The sequence below is a fragment of the Paroedura picta genome, chromosome 13 (genome assembly GCF_049243985.1).
Source record: "Paroedura picta isolate Pp20150507F chromosome 13, Ppicta_v3.0, whole genome shotgun sequence".
Lineage (NCBI taxonomy): Eukaryota > Metazoa > Chordata > Lepidosauria > Squamata > Gekkonidae > Paroedura > Paroedura picta.
Genome location: NC_135381.1, coordinates 5,176,094 through 5,194,540, shown reverse-complemented (window position 1 = coordinate 5,194,540; position 18,447 = coordinate 5,176,094). Strand labels below are relative to the sequence as shown.

General features: G+C 46.5%; 1 protein-coding gene across 13 annotated transcripts in view; it reads left to right on the top strand.

The window, feature by feature from the left end:
• RIMBP2 (RIMS binding protein 2) overlaps positions 1 to 18,105 on the top strand; it is a 129,548-nt gene extending 111,443 nt beyond the window's left edge. For 5 of the 13 annotated variants that reach the window (XM_077307512.1, XM_077307514.1, XM_077307511.1 and 2 more), the window contains 6 exons: positions 6,527 to 6,711; positions 8,012 to 8,180; positions 11,959 to 12,062; positions 12,891 to 12,962; positions 14,131 to 14,268; positions 16,470 to 18,105. In XM_077307512.1, coding sequence (XP_077163627.1) covers positions 6,527 to 6,711; positions 8,012 to 8,180; positions 11,959 to 12,062; positions 12,891 to 12,962; positions 14,131 to 14,268; positions 16,470 to 16,661 — 860 coding nt within the window. In that variant the 3' untranslated portion in view covers positions 16,662 to 18,105. Of the gene's footprint in view, positions 1 to 2,181; positions 2,335 to 6,526; positions 6,712 to 8,011; positions 8,181 to 11,958; positions 12,063 to 12,890; positions 12,963 to 14,130; positions 16,370 to 16,469 lie in introns of those variants that run through there. The other 8 variants (XM_077307516.1, XM_077307515.1, XM_077307522.1 and 5 more) reach the window with 4 other exon arrangements.
• Positions 18,106 to 18,447: the final 342 nt, after the last annotated feature.

Here is an 18,447-nt window from a genome sequence, read left to right as displayed (position 1 = left end):
ACTGAACTACCCTTACTCCGTCCATTGACCCACCTGTTCACTCATCCACCTTTCCATTCTTCCTCACCACTACGTGGCATCCCCCCCCCCCCCCCCCGGTCTGTTGCGTCACTAGATCTGGAGGTTGGTGGCAGAGAGTACTGAACGAAATCTGAAAGCCACGCGTTGCCCCGTCATTGATTTCCGTTCCGTGATTGCAAGCTAACTGAAAGGGTCTCTTTAAAAAAAAAAAAAAAAAGGAGTGCAAACAAAATAATGAACTCAGATGCCCAGTGAAAAAGGTCCCTGTCGTTACCCCGCGATGCCCGTCCAAGGAACAGGAAACAGACAAAGTCCATAAGCGGTTTATTTAAGTTCACGGAGGGCAAAATGGGCTTTCACTCGCAACAGGAGAACATTGCTAAAGACGAGGCTTAAGGGCGAAATAAAGATACAGATAGGCTTTACCCCACGCTCCCCTTCACTTGGCATTTTGCGCACCAAAAATCTCCCCAGGGAAAAGGCCTTTTATCCTCAAAGCAAAGACAACTCAGAAGTTTGACACCTGGATGTTACACTAGCTCAGGGGTAGTCAAACTGCGGCCCTCCAAATGTCCATGGACTACAATTCCCAGGAGCCCCCTGCCAGCGAATGCTGGCAGGGGGCTCCTGGGAATTGTAGTCCATGGACATCTGGAGGGCCGCAGTTTGACTACCCCTGCACTAGCTGTTGCTATAAATCCAGCTGTAGATGAAGATTCCAGCTGTCTTTGGAGCAGGAATTGTTTTTGAAAGAACACAAGCAATTGTTCTCTGTTTCTGAGGAAAGCATTCTAAATCTAAACCCACTCGAACTTGCTCCCCCCCCCCACACCCCCCCCCCAACTATGCTCCTGCCACTAAATGTGTTGGCAGGTCCATTTCCCATGAATACACATTGATTTTGGGAACGATGCAAAAGAAGACATTTTCTGTACTTGCCCCTGTCTAGCAGTCATTCATAGCTGCAGGTGTTCCTTCGGATATGCAACCCCCGCTACCCCACAAAGACTCCCTCTTCTTTGTAACCCATGGAAGCTGATGTGTACATGCATCCCTTTGTATATGCAGGATGGTGCGTTCCACTGCAACAAATGAGAATGTCCAAACCTACAAGCGCACTCTGCGTACCCGCAAAGATGTATGGCACAAGATGGGGGCAATTGGAGCTTTTGATTTTTTGCTTATATGAAGTTAACTTTCCAAGAGACACATTTTAAAAATGTCTCGGAGAAAAACGGAACAACATCGGCCCCACAAGATGTCTGTTTCACCGTCATTGTCTCCTTGAATCAGTCGCGAAGTAATGTTCTCGACAACGCGACTAACACTCCCATTTCCCTTCTTTGTACTCAAGAGTCGTGGCTGTGTTGTCCCTTGACCGATCCCGCTTCGTCAATGGATGAATGAAATGCCGTGTTTTCCTCCAAGCGTCACATGATGTAACCATCCCGTGAAGGTCACCTGCCTCAGGCAAAATCCCACGTCACAAAACGTTCTTGCTTTTCATGACATAACAAGTTGCAGTTTTTCCCCCACCCTAAAGGTGATGCCATGCAGTTACATGGAGGCCGAATGTTATTTTGTGGCGACATTTCAGCCGCCCCAGAATTCTTTTGTAAATCAGACCTTACAAAACAGGTCGCCTTTCGTGGGATTAGCGTCCATTTGGGGGGAATGAGCCGACTTCTGATTTTCCCACAGGTCTCATCTGTGTAAATGTGATTCCTTCTCGGAGTTCTGTACACTGGACACTGTAAGAGGTCACTGTTGGGTTTTTTTTTTCCATTTTCCGGACCCTTCCCGGAACTTGATCTGTGCAAGGAAAACTACCCCTATGTTGCCCAAAGGAGAAATTACCAAGTCTGATAACCATACCTCTCAAGCGTTCCTCGTTAGCGGAAACATTTCTTCTCATTCTGGTCTGCAGGGGCTTGTGGGTTTATGCCATTCCGCCCTGCTGTTTATTCCACACGCCCACGTTTATGAGCGCCCTAGGATTATGGGTGCGGCACCCCCTCCTGCAGCGAGACACTTGAGACGTATGCTGGCCACCTCTGGGGCCAGACTGCAGCCGAGGTCGGGCTCGGCCCAGCCGCGCGGCTCCTTAGCGGAGGAGAACGCGAAGTCATCCTTAATGGACCATTCCATTTTTCTCCATAGAAATTACACTGGACAGTAACAGTGAAGGAGGTCGGTCTCGGTCAGGTAGTGAGGGGAATATTTCCCCCGTAAAAGAAGAAGCGTATTATCGCAGCGTTGGTGGACACAGGAAATGGTGTCGGCAACGTACCATGACCCCTGACTATAGATACGGTATGCCAAACCCTTCTTCCGTCCTTTGTGCCAAAAAAAAGCTGCTTTTTTAAGCCAAAGAGCTGAGTGTGAAAGGAGCGCCATTCCTCTTTGTCGCTGTTGCATGCCATGCAGAATGCCAGGGCAGTTTCCTCTCTTTACATGGCAAGTCTTGTCCCGCTTCCTGCCCTCCCTTTCTTCGCGAACAGGTAAGTTTGCTTAGGCGCAAGGGAGAAGAGAGCTTCCGGTCACCTTCCCCGGCTCCCTGCCCGACCACCAGCTTTCCATTCTGAGACAAATCCAAGCACCCGCCATTGCATGACCCTTCCGCTCCTCCCCTCTTCCCGACTGGCTGTACACCGAGGGAAATCGAAATGGTTACTGTTTTTGTACTGTCATCGTTCGGAACTGATTTGTGGATACAGGACCCTCCAGTGGAACATCGATATGTCACTGTGTAAGTGAATAAGGAACTGAAGGACTGCTAGCCAATTTGCTTATCCCTTCTTAGGGAAGGTAACAGATAACAGTGCTGGTCTGTAGGCACACACACATGCCCCTCCCCAAAAAAGAAAAACCGGGCTAACATAACACCTTTTTATTAGTTTCAGTGAGTGGCCATGTTGGTCTGCAGTAAAAGAACTAACTTCAAGGCATGTAACATCTTAAAGACAAATGACAATTCCCGGGCTGCAGCATTCAAGAATCACAGCTCCTGTTATCTGACAGCAGGGATTTCAATTCTTGAGAGCTCATACTTTGAACATCTCGTTGCTCACTAAGGTGCTACTAGACGCGAATCTACCTTTTAATTAGGAACAACCGAAATATCCTGAAACAATGAAATGTTGTTTTGTGTTTCCCCGAATGTTTTATTCATGGGAGGGCTCTATCATCATGGTGGCTCAGTGGTAGGGCGCCTGATTGGCATGCAATAATATAACGGGTTTGGCCCTCGGCATCTCCAGTAAAAGGTTCTCAGCAAGCAGAGGGTGGGTAAGACCTTGTTTTGCCCTGAAAAGTGGCTGCAAGTCAAATCAGATGAGGCTGAGCTGGATGAACCAATGGTTTGATTTCATACTTGCAACTGTGTTCAGAGAAGGGTCACAAGAAAGTGGTACAGCACCTGCTGTACCGGAGACAGCGGTACAGCACTTCTTCTTCAACCCCCACTGTATGTAGTAGATGAACGAGATGTTGGACCAAATCTTCCTCTGTCTAAACCCTGGAGAGATTCAGCTAGTCTGGACAAAGCTAAGTGGACCAGCAGACCAATTCATACATACATCCGGCCTGAGCCAAGCTTTGGCGACATTCGGCTCACGCAAACAAGTCAGACCATCTTCCTGTGTATTGATGGTGACACAACTGCCGTTGCCTTCTTCATGGCCCTTGCCTCAGATTGGGTGCATCTCTTTGTATCCTTTATTGACTTCAAAGGTCTCTATGCTGCCGCTGCGACCAAGCAGCTTTGCTAATGCTTAGGGCTGATCCTGCGTTGAGCAGGGGGTTGGACTAGATGGCCTGTATGGCCCCTTCCAACTCTATGATTCTAAATACGCAAGGAAGAAAAACAGCCAAGGAGTAAGCTTCCGGGGCTGTGGCTCAGTGGAAGAGCCTCTGCTTGTCAGGCAGGAGGTCCCAGGTTCAATCCCCTACATCTCCAGCTAAAAGCCCCGGGCAGGAGGTGATGGAAAAGACTTCCGCCTGAGACCCCGGAGAGCTGCTGCCAGTCTGAGTAGACAAAACTGACTCTGATGGAGCACAAGTCTGAATCACTACATGGCAGCTTCAGGTGCGTTCAGGTATGGCTGAGTGGCAGAGCAGCTGTTCGCCATGCAGAAGTTCTCAGGTTTAAGCCCCCACATCTCCAGTTGAAAGGACACAAGGAAGAAAAACAGCCAAGGAGGGAGCTTCAGGGACTGTAGCTCTCCAAATGTTCATGGACTACAGAGGCTCATGATAATTGTAGTCCATGCACATCTGGAGAGCCACAGTTGGCCAATCCTAAGGCGAAGGAGCTTCTGTTGTGCTGGCAGTGAATGATCCCCCCTCCACCTTTTCTTCTGCAGCGTTCCCCATCTAGGTGCATGCAGGGTGGCTGTGCAGAGCAGGGAGAGGGGGGAAGCATGAGACTGATTGGCTTTGCTGACTCGGAGACCCGATGCAATGGCCGCTGGGACACCCGTCGTCTTGTCTTGCAGACATGGGGGAACAGACTGGGCTGGTTGCTCTTTGGGGCTGAAAAGCATGGCGCCTGGAGCCCTCTTTTCTGCTGGAGTGGGCGGGGGCAACTGTGGCCACCAGGGTTGTTGTGACTGTCATTAAACCATAATGTCTCTATCCTGGGGGAGACTGGCCTTTGTGCCTTTGCTTGAATACTTCCTAAGGGGACCTGGAGAGCCAGCAGACACCATAATGCTGGAAGAGATGGAATTCCTTTGCTTGTTATCCAGCTCAGTGAACAATTGTGGAAAGCTTCCCTAAAGGGCTGCATCTCAAATAGTCAAGCGTGGGCCAGTCTGCGGATAGCTACATCAACTTAAACACACCAAAATATTTTTCTGCAAACTTGGGGGAGTTGCTTCTCACTGCTGAGGTTGCTGCCCATGAAATCAAATGTTTTCAAGACATTTCATGGTTTAACTTCCTCCGCTTATAACAAATAACTATTTCTATATATGTTGTGTTTCCTCACAGTTCTGGGTATTTCTTTTCAGGGTCATATTTATAACAGCCCTAAAAGATAGGCCAGTATAAGTACCCCGGTATTTCAGATGAGGAGAGAGTGCTTTGGAGAGTGCTTAGGGCACCCACTGAGTTCAAGGGAGAGGTGAGATTTGAAAGAAGGACCTCCACTGTGAACTATGGAATAAGTGTTTGTTTTTTTTATCAGTCCTGGGAAATGACCACCTCGGGGTCCACATCCACTTTCTGATGTCTTTAGAAGTAGATTTTCCTGGGCTCAATCCGCACACAATGGATAATTTACTTTCAGTGCACTTTAGAAGTAGATTTTCCTGGGCTCATTTTGCACACAATGGAAAATGTACTTTCAGTGCACTTTCGAAGAGGATTTCCCTGGGCTCATTCTGCACACATTGAATAATGTCCTTTCAGCGCACTATAAAAGCATATTTTCCCGGGCTCATTCTGCACACAATGGATCATGCAATTTCAATGCACTTTAGAAGCAGATTTTCCTGTTTTGCACAGTGGAATCCAGCTGCAAAACTACATTGCAAGTTCATCATCCAAGTGTTGTGGAATGGGCCTGGAAGTAAAGACCACTTTGTCATTTAACCCAGTCTCGGCATCACAACTAACAGGGGTTTGCTGCAAAGAGAATAGTAGTTTTTCTCTGCAAGTCACCTACAAAGAGAACAACAAAGTCAGCGAGCTCCAACTAGGCGTTGCTTGGTCATCAGAATGTGGCCGGTGAGTTCTGAATCTGAACCCTACGGAGCGGCTGCTGACATGGAGCAAGCACACCACAGATTTCCCCATGAGTCAGCCGACCCATTGCTGGTTTATAAATCAGATTTGTAAATTGGGGTGGAACATGTTGAGCAGAAAGAATATTATGTGAAAAAGAGGAGTCCCACCCCCTGTGCTTCAAGAGTTCTTTACACAGGCATTATGACATTGGGGGGGGGGGGGATGGATACACAATGAGCGGATGTCATGGGATGTGGCAGCCAGTTGTGTAAATGCTCCAGGTTTGCCGTGAGATTTTTGAAAACATTGAGATGTAGGTGAAGTTTGCAGCGTGATCCTATCCCAAGAGATGCTTTGACCACCCTATGGTATGCAACCCACAGGCCTTAGTGGTTGTACCACATGTTCCTGCCGGTGGTCCCAGCCACACCTTTCATTATATCTGCGTTGCTCATCCATGTGTACAGACAGTATAGTGAAAAAGAACATGGCGTCCTGCTGGGGCACTGAGAGCATCTTGGAGCAACAGAGTACCTTGGATCCATCCGGAAAATGGAGTCGCTTCCCACAGTAGCATGAAGTTAGAATCCATCCCATTGGCCTCCATGCTCCCTGTGAGGAGTTTGTTGCCTTCTAGGAACAAGGGGGGACTCCCAAATTCCATCTGTTTGAGAGGTCCTTTCGGGGATGTTTGGAAAACTCAAAATCAGGTCGCAGCCCGTGCCAACTTTTGCGTAACGAGAGCCCTTCCTGTCCTCCAATGTTGCTGTTTCAGATGGGTACAGTGGCCGGGATCGCCTGTCCCCCGAAATGTACGAAGAATCGGAAACTGACCCTGGTGCAGAGGACATTTCCACACGGATCTTTGTGGCCCTCTTTGACTACGATCCACTGACCATGTCTCCTAATCCTGATGCGGCAGAAGAGGAACTCCCCTTTAAAGAAGGACAAATTATCAAGGTAGGATATATACCTGGAACGAAACCATGTTCCTGACAATCGAACTTGGGGTTTCTTGACCCCGTCATTAAGTGCAAGACAGGTAAACACCTCCTGCTAACTTTAGCACACTTGGGACAAACCAAGCTTTGTTTCAAACTCAAACGATCTTGTAATTTTTTTTTTATTGTTGCACTTCTAGCCCACCACTCTCCAGAGACTCCTGAGTTATTTATAGCTGCACCCGTTTCCCGGCCCTTTCTCTTTAGGCTCAGGTCAGAGTTCATCAAAATGAAACATAGAAATATAAAATAATACTAATAATACAATTCCTACCTAAACATAGTTAAAAGTCTAAAACAATCTAAACATCGATTCCCAATTCTGTTAGGTACTTTGGAAAGGTGGGAGAGGAGGGAGGGAATCTGTTCAGCTCAGGAAGACAGTGTCATTTGGGGGTGTTTTAGGTCTCAACCGAAGGTCTTGCGGAACACCTCTGTTTTTCAAGCTCCGCAGCATTGTTCAAGGTCCCACGGGACTCTGATCTCATTTGGACAGAATCGTAGAGTTGGAAGGGACCCCCAGGGTGATCCAGTCCATTCCCCTGCAGAATGCAGGGAATTCACAACTACCTGCCCCCACAGTGACCCCAATTCTGTGCCCAGATTAGGCACTCCCCAAAACCAGAATCTCTGGCTTGGAGGCAATTTGCTTCCAGATCACAAAGTCACGCTCAGCACTTCCCTGGGCATACAAAAAAGGGCCACAAGAGCCAAGAACCAACACAATCCCTTCTGCCCACCCACTCACCATCTGCCCAAGTTCAGCATTTCTGTCAGGTGCTATCTAGCCTCCGCTTAAAAATTTCCACAGGAGGAGACACAGTCCGAGACATCAAAGTCCAAAAGGGGCAGTATAAAAACCTCTAAATAAATAACAATAAGGCTACCACCTCCACCGTGGAACTGCTCTACCTCTTAGGAACTTCTTCCGGATAATTAGCTGAAAATTCTTTGGAAATTAATTTCAACCCATTGGTTCTGGTCTGACCCTCTAGGGCAGCAGAAAAGAGGATGAAGTCCACATTGAGCCACAACCAGGACTTTGTGCTTGGAAATAAGTTTCTTCTCCTTCCTTCTGCCCACATGGAAGTTAGGCTAAGCAAATGACTGGCCCCGGGATCTTGGTGGCCTGATGGGAGATTGGAACCCATATCCCCCAAACCAATCTAACCACTCGCTCGGTGTGGTGTAGCCTCTCCTCTGGGAATAACTTTTAACTTGGTCTTCCTTTGTCTTCTTTTCCACTTGAACGACGGCAGGTGTATGGCGATAAAGACGCCGATGGCTTTTACAGAGGGGAAACCTGTGCGAGGCTGGGCCTGATTCCCTGCAACATGGTCTCTGAAATCCAAGCCGACGATGAAGAGATGATGGACCAGCTTCTGAAACAAGGGTTTCTCCCTCTGAACACTCCTGTAGAGAAACTAGGTAAGGGGATCCCCACCCCCTCCCTGTCCAAAGCAGATTTCTCTTTTGGCTCACGTGACTAGATTGTAGAGGAAGGATTCTGAATTCATAAGTTTCCAATCAGGATCAGTCCTGGGTCTTTGGTCTGATGACAGCGTAAACAAATTAAAACCGCCAAGAAACTAAAAGCACAATATTTCTTCCTGCTGCTAAGATACTTGAACTAGATACCTTTTGCTCTGCTGTGAGTACATGAAATACCATGATCTGTTAACAGTGTACAAAGCATAGAGGTGTACAAAGAATGAGTTTTTCTTTTTCTTTTACTTCTCAGCATGAAAAGGCTGATAATGGTGGGGTTGATGATCCATGCTGTCATCATCAGATGGTGATAAACAGCCTAACCTTCTGCAACCAAACCAGTCACTTAAGCTCGGCCCCACAATCCGGGCAAAAAGTTCCGACAAGAGATAGTTCTTTAAAATAAACGCATCCCCGGCCATTATGGGGCTGGATGACCATCGGGCTGCCTCAGTTGCCCAAATGTTCGGGGGTTTTTACAAAGGGTTGGGGGGGAGGCCATTCCAAACAGCTTCATCTCTCCCTCTTCTTTTGCTTGTATGCCTGCCTCCCTGAAGCCAACCGCGACCGTTTCCAACAGAGTGCACGCTCTGTCCAGGGCAGATCCAGAAAGGCCAAACGAGGTGTGTGCTGAAAACAGAAGTGACCCAATCACAGCTGTAGATGCAGCAAAGCACTCTGAACCGTCTTGTCTGATCCTCCTTTCACAACCTCAAGCAGATACTGGCAGCAGGCGTGCCCCAGTGAATCTCCCACCAAGAACGGGGGGCTCTGAGGCATTAAAAAATTGGCACCCTTGGAATGCTGAGCAAGACAGAACATTCTGGAATTGCAGTGAGGGAGGGCTGGTGTATCCTCAGCTCTGAGGACTGTGGTGGGAAGGGCCTGGGTCAGATCTTTGTAGCTGACCAAGGAGCCCCCCACACAGCACAAAGGCCAGAAGGCATAGCAGCAAGGATCCACTAAGCCCTTAGGGCAGGCATTCACAACCAGGGTTTCATGAAACTCTGGGATTTCTTAAAGGCCCTGGAAGGGTTTCGCAAGTGGGTGGGAGTCCATTCATTTTTTATATATTGCAAAACATCGCTATTTATCGGGTGAGATGGCCAGATCAATCCACCCTCCAATGGCCAATGATGGTCCTGGAGGGGGAGGGGAGGTGCCATGGGTGGCCATGTACACAGCTCTGCTTCTCCACCATATTCTGCACAATTGCGCCACTTCAAAAGTGAGTGGTGTTTCCAAAGTCAGATGGCATGAAGAGATACTAACAGTCAGTTTGATCTCCAAGACCAGTATCTGTCTGCACTGAAAAGCCAGTCACTGATTCTATGAGAAAAGGAGGCTTAATCCCCCATCCCCAAATCCTGCACTTGCAACCCCAGTTCAAATCTACCCTCGCCTTGTCTGTATCTTTTGTCCAGCGGGGACTGGTGACTCCTCTGGGAACCGAGCAAATGCTACGACTGGTCATTCAAACCAGCTGAAATTATCGCGCTGCCCGAGAAAGGGCATGAAGGTCCAGGCTGGGTTGGAAAGCTGCTCCGTGCACCCTCCGCAACTGGAGGGGCGGGGGCAGAGTGTGCCAGCAGCGTGTGGATGAGAGGCAAGCAAGTATGCCAATGCAGCAAAGAAATGTTTAGCAGGGGCAGGCAGGTGGGGGCTACTTGAGAAGCCTGTAGTGGCCTTTGTCTTGCCTTTGGAACCCAGAGGTGGCAAGACAGACCAGCTGTGGTGAGGGAAGAATCTGTTACTGGACTGGGGAGGGGGAGGGACCAAACCGTGAGGCTAAAGATGATTGAGTGGCATCTTTAAAACACAGTTGATGGGACAAAGGGGCAATCCTCAGCTATGAACCTTGGGCCTTTGGCATTTTCAGGGAGCTGGGTCAGAAATTCTTTTGAGGGACACCTGTAGACCTTGCAGCTAAGGAAAGGCGTGGCACACTCCTCTTAAACACTAGTAGAATCAGAGATCCATAGAGTTGAAGGGGCCACTTAGTCCAACCCCCTGCTCAATGCAGTATCAACCAAAAGCAGGGATTCCCAACCAGGGTTCTATGGATCCATAGAAGCTCCGAAGGGGCTTTGCGGCCTTTCCCCTCTTATCTTAATGGATTTCACCACGAATTAGGAACTGGCTGCCTCCAGGCAGAAGGCCTGATGGTTAGACCACAGGTGTAAATATCAAAGGAAGTGGTTGGGTCATGTCATGGGAATCCTGGAGCTGTCTTCTCAGCTCCTGCCATTCCTTCAAGCCAACATGAGGTGGGAGCTGCCACTATAGTAGTAAAGACAGGGAGAGGAAACAAAAAGAGAGCAAGGGGTGTGAGGAGTTAGGTTCCGGGGGGGGGGGGGAGTTGCAGGGAGGTGCGGCCAGCTGACATCACTTCCGAGGGTCCTCGAAGCCTGAAAATTTATTTCAGGGGCCCTTCCACAGTCAAAAGGCTGAAAACCGCTGGCCTAAAACATCCATGTTCGGTAAGGAGGAACTGAGGCCAAATACATCCTTGGAGGCAGGGGTGGCCTGACCTGAAAATCAGGAACACTTCTGCACCCTATTCTGCTTGCACTGGTTAGTCCCAAGCAAGTTTTGCTGCAGATGCCTGTATACTTGGCGCAAAATTAAATAAACTTGGCCCTTTAATCATCTAGTTTAATGCTGGCAGCTCCCTTTGTTCCATGTCTGCCTACAACAGGAGAATGGCAGCTTTCTAAAAAAAAAAAGTATCTACAAAGTATTTGGGTGTTGCTTTGAAATCCACAGGAGCCAGAGTTCAACAGCCGACTGTGCTTGATGAGATTTCAGTTGGTTTGAATTCATGAGCTCAGTCTCCCGGAGGCTGCACATTCTTCTCTCTAAATGAAAGAGAGAACACCAGTCCCCAATCTTGTCCTCCAAAATGTTCCTAGACCACCAAAGCCAGTGTGTCTCTGCCGAGCATCTTCCATTGGTCTCCACGACGTTCTCTCTCGACTTGGCTCCAAACCTCCATCCCGAGATGCATTTAATGAGCATGTTTCTGTTGCTGCACTACCAAGGGCAAGAGTCATGGTGCTCCCTCCCGTTTGGAAGCCAAAACTCATCAGAGAACTCCCCCCCCCCACAAGTACTGTCATGTTGACATCTGACCTTTACTCCCTGTGGTTTTTCACAAGTGGGATTTGCTCCGACTGCATTCACTCTGTGATTTCACGAAGAAAATGTGTTGTTGATGTTTGCTTGTTCTACGTTAATAGCTGAATAACCATCCAAACGTTTTGAAAGAGGCATTGCCCTTCGGGCAAACAGCAACATAACGCATGAGCGGCTTCTGGAAAAAAATGCAGTGAAGTTTGTAACTGTATATATTTTGTTTTTGAAGCTTCTCCCCCACCATGTAGACATGCAAGTCCCGTATGGATCTTGTTGGGTTCTGTGAACCATCAACATATATATCAATTCATCCATATTGCGTGGCCACTGAGGTTGCATGCTCTGTGGCGTGGGCACATGTGAGGGCAGCTGTCCGGTTCCCATTTTGCACAACCAATGGCTTAGCCTCTGAAACTACCAGCCATGATTTCACGTCCTTGGTCTAGACCAGGGGTGGCCAAACTGTGCCTCCCCAGATGCCCATGAACTACAATTCCCACGATCCCCAGTTGCTTGAGAAACCTCCACCATTAGTTCGTCGAAAACTAACTCGGATAGCTTTGCCTCCTTTTGGTCGGAACAGAAAGGAGCCGGAGGAGCAGCCGTCCGCCCGCCGCATCGACAAGGAGAATGGTGGCTCTGTACGACTACGACCCGAGGGAGAGCTCTCCCAACGTAGACGTCGAGGTATTCACAGCAGCGCTGAAACGCTTCTCGGAAACCAACACGGTCATTCATTTAGGGCAGGGCCCTCCAGATGTCCGTGGACTACAATTCCCATGAGCCCCTGCCAGCAATTTGACTACCCCTGGTTTAGGGGATGGGAAGTGCCACTTCATGTCTTCTCTATGGGAGAAAACCACAACCCCAAACAATTGTACCTTAAAAGTAGATTTGGTGGGAGGCGAGTTTATAGGTGCCAGTGGGACATTTTGGATGTCATCAATTCACAGGGGCCCCATCAACCAGCAGTCCCTTGAAGGCACTTAACATGCAAAGTTTAAGCTACTTATAATGCGATATGACCGTATATGATCATGTTGACTTCTTCCCCATTGCCAATGGTGGGCCTGGAGGAGTTGGGCAGGTACACAGCTGTGTTTCCCATCCACATTGTGCCTGATCACACCACTTCTGGGGTTTCTTGAAGCCTGAAGAATATTTCAGAGGTTTCTCAACAGTAAAAACGTTGAGAGAAGCCGGTCTAAACCCTTTCACAGGCCGCTCCCATTTGATTCCTTCTTTTGCACCTTTGCAGAGTCAGTTACAACAGGGCAAACGCAAGCAGTACAATTGATGCACCCTGGCTTTGCGAGTACTGCTAACAGGCCCTTGAGGTAGTTCCCTGCTCAACGGAGTACAACTTTTGGAGTTCTTTGCTTCCCTATTCGATCCCGTGTAAATACAGGGACTCCTGGCTAAACAGATGTTTGCCAGCCACTAGGGCCAACAAGAAACACAAACGTTTTGCAAGAGCGACACGAATACATGCTTCAGCTTGTCTTCTTTCTACAGGCCGAGTTGACCTTTTGTACAGGAGATATTATTGCGGTCATTGGAGAAATTGATGAAGATGGATTTTATTACGTAAGTGCTTTCCATCTGTCTCCGGCCCACTTGGAACATGCCCTTGAGCAGCTGGCATGATTCCTTTTGGTTAGAAGGGATGGACATTAGTCACAGTGAATGCTGAACTAGTTTTTCCAGGCTGCTTTGCCCACTGCAATCACAGGTGAGGTAGGGCAAAGCAGCCCGTTTTGTGAGACACAGGAGCTGGAGACAAAGCCCTAGGTTCAAACCACCGCATGTCCAAGCAAGGTATTTGCATAGCATGAGTTAAGCTCTTGGCTTTGGAAGCCTTGACTTGGAAGCCGGAACAATGACACTTGGCGCTTAACTCAAAGCATCCAGAATGAAGAAGCCTTCAGTCAGATTCTGAGAGGAGAAAGCAGGTGGACTTTCACACGCATCAGAGGTTTGCTGTAACTAGGGTCCCTGAACAAGGCTTCCATGAAACCATGAGGCTGACGGCCCAGGAAGCGCTTCCTGAATGGGTGGGATTTAATTTTATATGTACATTTAACATTTGTTAAACATTTATCAGGTAGTATCATATACGGTCACACTGACCTGACCTTCCCCCATGGCCAATGATGGGCCTGGAGGTGGTGGGGGTGGTAAGGACCCTAGGGGGGCATGCATAGAGCTGTGCTTCCCACCCCTATTGCACCACTCCTAAGGTTTCTCAAAGCCTGAAGAATGGTCCCAGGGATTTCTCAATAGTAAAGTTGAGAACGGCAGCCTGCAGCTTAGGAGCATCTCGTTTGGAAACCCTATCCAGTGCAGCATTTCTCCATATTTTGACTTCTGGTCTATTTTGAAGAGCTGTAAGAGACTAGAAACAGCCACACTATCTGACTTGTACGCAATAAAAGCAAAAGATTGGCAACTGCATACAATCCCTTCCAGCCAATCAGTTAAGCTTCCTGTGGGCTGGGATGGGCAGGTTTGCCTGTGAGACGTCAGCTGTAGACACATGTGCAGTTGTAGACAGGTGTCCTTATGGGGTCAATACCAGGAAGAAAAGGTAAAGGGATAGCAAGGAAGGCCATTTGCAAGGACAGCCATGTTCCGCACATCCCTTCCAGGGGGCTCAATTCGCATGAAAACGTAGCATCACCTCAGCATCGCTGTAAAATGTTCTAGATTCCGATTAAGTGCCTCCATGTCCTCCACTTCCTCCTTTGTTGTACAGGGCGAGCTTAATGGCCAGAAAGGTCTGGTTCCTTCAAACTTTCTTGAAGAAGTGCCTGATGATGTAGAAGTCTACTTATCGGATGCCCCATCACGGTTTGCTCCTCAAGATACGCCAATACGTACAAAAGCAAAAAGGGTAAGCAAGCATTAAAGAAAAACACACATTGTCCTCTTTGTTTTTCCCTTCTTGTATACCATTTCACACGGAGTGTTGGCTTTTTTTAAATTCGTATTTTAAAATCCCATCTTCTATTTTCAGGAAAGACTTGGGGAAAGTGCCAGTTAAATACAGGAATAGCGCATTCATCTAGCAGTGTGGAATAGTATCATGGACATGAAAAATGAACCGTTAATTTTGTTTGGTTCATTTCAATGTTAAGTTTCACGAGCGCATTCTACCTTGTACAAGCAGTTATCTCCACAGCACGTAGTCTTTGATTTAATGACAGTAGAACAGAGCTTGGAAGGGGGAAAAATCTAGGACAGGTGTGGCTATGGGCGCTGCCCATAGGTCATAAGCCCTTCCAAGGGCTGCCATTGTGTTTCCCCATCCCTGAAGGGCAAAATTATTCATATGTAGTGTTCTCACTTGTCTTCTTTCATCACTGCAGTTTTTCTATATTATATTTTATATATATTTTTATTTCTTTGCTCATCTGCTTGGGAACAGAAGAAGAGTGTTCATTTCACACCTTAAAAAAGGCAATGTAGCCTTCACGTAAGTGAGCAACTGAAGATACCAATACAGATACCAACCCAAGCTAACTGGCAATATCTAATGCAGCCATCCCAGCACTTAAATGTGCAGAAAACTAAATGAGAAATATGTCTCCAAAACCACTCTTAGCCCTGGTTGGTGGCAGATTTTTTTTCTCCTCCTGATATGTGTATTCAAAATCGACTTCTAGGGCAAATGTAGTCAGCAAAAAACATGACCAAAATTGACTGGTGTTATCACGGTTCTCTTGCTCCTTGGATTCAGGGCTCATGTTGGTAAATAAGGTTACCTTTTGGAACATATTTCTTACTGAACTTAAATGTCTGTTTGCATTTTTAAAAAGTGGTTCCTAGTGTTTAACTCCAAAGAAGAGCTGCATATTGCATTGTTAGCCAAGCTGGGAGAAAAGTCCCAACTCAAGAGGGGGCAAAAAGAAAGAAAAAAAAGCACAAAATCCCAACCGTCCAATAAGCATAAGCAGACCAGTATGACAGATGCAAAAAGGGTCTGAAACCTCTAACCTCAGAGATCTGCTTCAACTGTTTGCCTTAAACCGTTTCTTCTGGTCAGTAGTAACACAAGCCTGCCTTGGGCGACACCAACGCAGTTAAATGCTCGTTACGATGCCAGTTCCCGCCCCTTGCATTTGCAAAGCGCTCTGCCACTCTTTTGGTTTATCAATGCAATAACTGTCCGTGTGACCCTTGCAGCTCGACCCATGAATGAATGCATTAGAACTCACTCTATGGTATCTTCAGGTGTACGTTGGGGTGCTTCGACAGAGTGGTTTCTTTTGGTTTGGTTTTCATTAGACGGAGGCCTTGATTTGCGACCAAAGTCAGCTGGCGACCCCTTGGCTCAATTTTCCCTTTGTCTGCCGTATAGATTCTGTCGTAGCTGCTGGAAAGAACTGTTGATCAGCTTACAGTATTAAGCGAGAGCTGTAATGGCTAGGGGTTCAGTCGTTTCTTCCCGAACGTCACCAAGCAATCCTAATCCATCTTGAACGTGTAAACGCATTGCCACACGCAGCAGCGAGGGGCGCCAAGCTGTCTTTGGTTACAATTAAGGTTCATTTAGCTTTTTCTTTCAACCAGTGTGCCATTTTCTCAAAATATGTATATACAGTATGCTCAAAAAGTAAAAAAAAAAAAAAAAAAGGAGTCCAAGGACTCTCAACGATTAGTGTTCTATTTTATTATCTTCAACCATTGGTGATTCCTTCTGGGAACTGGCTGGTGTATATAGAACTTGCCACTTGTAGTATGTATCCCACTAATTCATATTGGCAGAATGACCACTAATGCGTTTAAAAGGCAAAAAAGGCGATTGGATTTTTGGCCAAAACAAAAAAAATCCTGCCCTGGGTCTCTGTTTTGTAAAAAAAAGTAAGAGGCAATAAGAAGTCTCTGGCTGTATTTGCTGCTGTATTTGTTCGGTAAGCTCCACAAGCCCTTTTCGTCTTGTGGCACAAAATAAAAAGGATTGTCCAACCCCCCCCCCCCCAAAAAAAACACAACAACCAAGTGGGCAATTAAACAAAAGAAAAATTGTTACCAACTTTCTTGCTGTTGCTGGCTTTCAAACCATTCAGTAAATTGTAACAATGTACCTACTAGGTTCCTCCTGAGAATACAGGTACCTCACCAAGGAGAGCACCGTCCCCCACAGTCCATCTCCATTCGGGGTCACCTACGTCATCTGTGGGTTCTGGTAGTCCCGGGAGAGGCAGGGAATTGTCCTCGAAAAAGAAAAAGGGGCTGCTCTCCAAAGGGAAGAAACTCCTGAAAAAGCTTGGTGCAGTGAAATGAATTCGTGTTCTTCTGGACAACCTGTAAAGCTTCCGATATATGTATTATTATTTTTTTCTAAAAAAAATAAAAAAATAAAATTTTACAAACACTTCAAAACTAGGGCTTTCATGACTATTCCGAACATCTTTTTATAGAGCCTAGCCATTTCTTAGCGCATTCCGACATCAGCAGAAACATCCGACTTGTCTGTTAAGTTCCTAAAATACACTGGTGAAGAGAAAACACACACATGCAAATCAACCCACCAAACTACGTAGCGTTGCTACCCAAAAAGCACAGTGTTGCCAAGTTGCATCTTTTTCTTTATAACAAAAAAAAAAAAGGGGAAGACGGAAGGGATGAAGGAACATCAGGAACCATCCTTTTTACAAGGCAATTTCCCCCTCCTGTTAAACAAACTTACTTTTTGGTGCATTTTCCACCCTGAAAGGGAAATCTTGTTCTTTGACCCCCCTCCCCTTTTCTACCACTCATTTCCCCATCTTCTCTACACATAAAATGGTCTTGAAACTCCTAGTTTACTTTGCCTTGATGTTTGCCTTATTAATGCACAATGATTTGTACTGTCTAAACTATACAGCGTATACTTTGTATGTACTGTGTATTCAACCTGTCTTTCCATCCTCACCAAGACATTTGGTAATATAAAAGATCCCAGTTAATTGGTGTTGCTGACTCCGTTCGGTGTCTGATGTAATTCTCGGGAGTCTGAAAGTGTCGTGCGAGATGCATTTTTAAACATCTGTATAAGTTCTGCTAGTCAACCTTTCAAGTACATTAAAAAGCCAGATTTACTGCATACACTAGCCAGAAAATGCACACCTTGTTCAAGCCATTTAAAAACAACAACAACAAAAAATGCAGGCGCTAGTACTGGAAAACGAAAAAGGTTTTGGTATTCTAACAGCTAGAGAAATTTGAAAGAGAAAATGTATCTTGAAATGCAGATTAAAGCTGGACACCATTTTGGGGGGGTATTGGTCATCTTGGAAAGTATTCTAGACCTAAGCGTGAGCAAGTACTACAGTGAGAAAGTTGTGTTATTCACGGGCCTTTGCCAAGAAGTGTTATTAAAGCAGATATACAGAATGCGAGGTTTGCCACATTATTTGGCATGACATCTAGAAGGGGAAAAAAAGATGTAGTTGCTGGCAGACATATTTGGCTGTTACTCTTTTGTAACTTGTCCCATTTGTAAATTCTTTTTACTGTTTATACATACTTTTCAGACTGCCTTTCTTTTTGTAATTGATGGAAGGTTTATAATATGAATGATCAAAGCTTTTCCCCCATTTGTGTCTTCAAAGAAATATAATGTAAATTCCTGTAAAAAATAATCTCGTGTGCTAGATTTATGAAATTAAAGAAAAACACTGGCCTAAATTTGTGGTAAAGTATTGTGTGGGCGTGTGCATGTGTACAGTTGTTCATGTGTAAAAATATTTTATATAAATAAATTTGATATTTTGTAGAAGGGTGTCGCCTCTTTACTCAAAGAATGAAAGCATGTCAAAGACTAAAGGCACTGCATCGCAAAGCCACCTTTAGAAATCCAGTTTATGCCAGATCATTAAGTGACCCTTGACAAGGGCCCATGCTAATATCCATATGCAGGTATCAGTTTAATTCCTTTCAGACAGCCAAATCTGGTAGGAAAGATGCTGCACTGCTGTTTCTACTCATGTCAAGATGTTTTCCATTGCCAACCATAAAACTGGATCACTCATGGGTCTCAGCCTTGGACAGGAAAACCGAACAGAAACAATACACTCACCCACTGCTT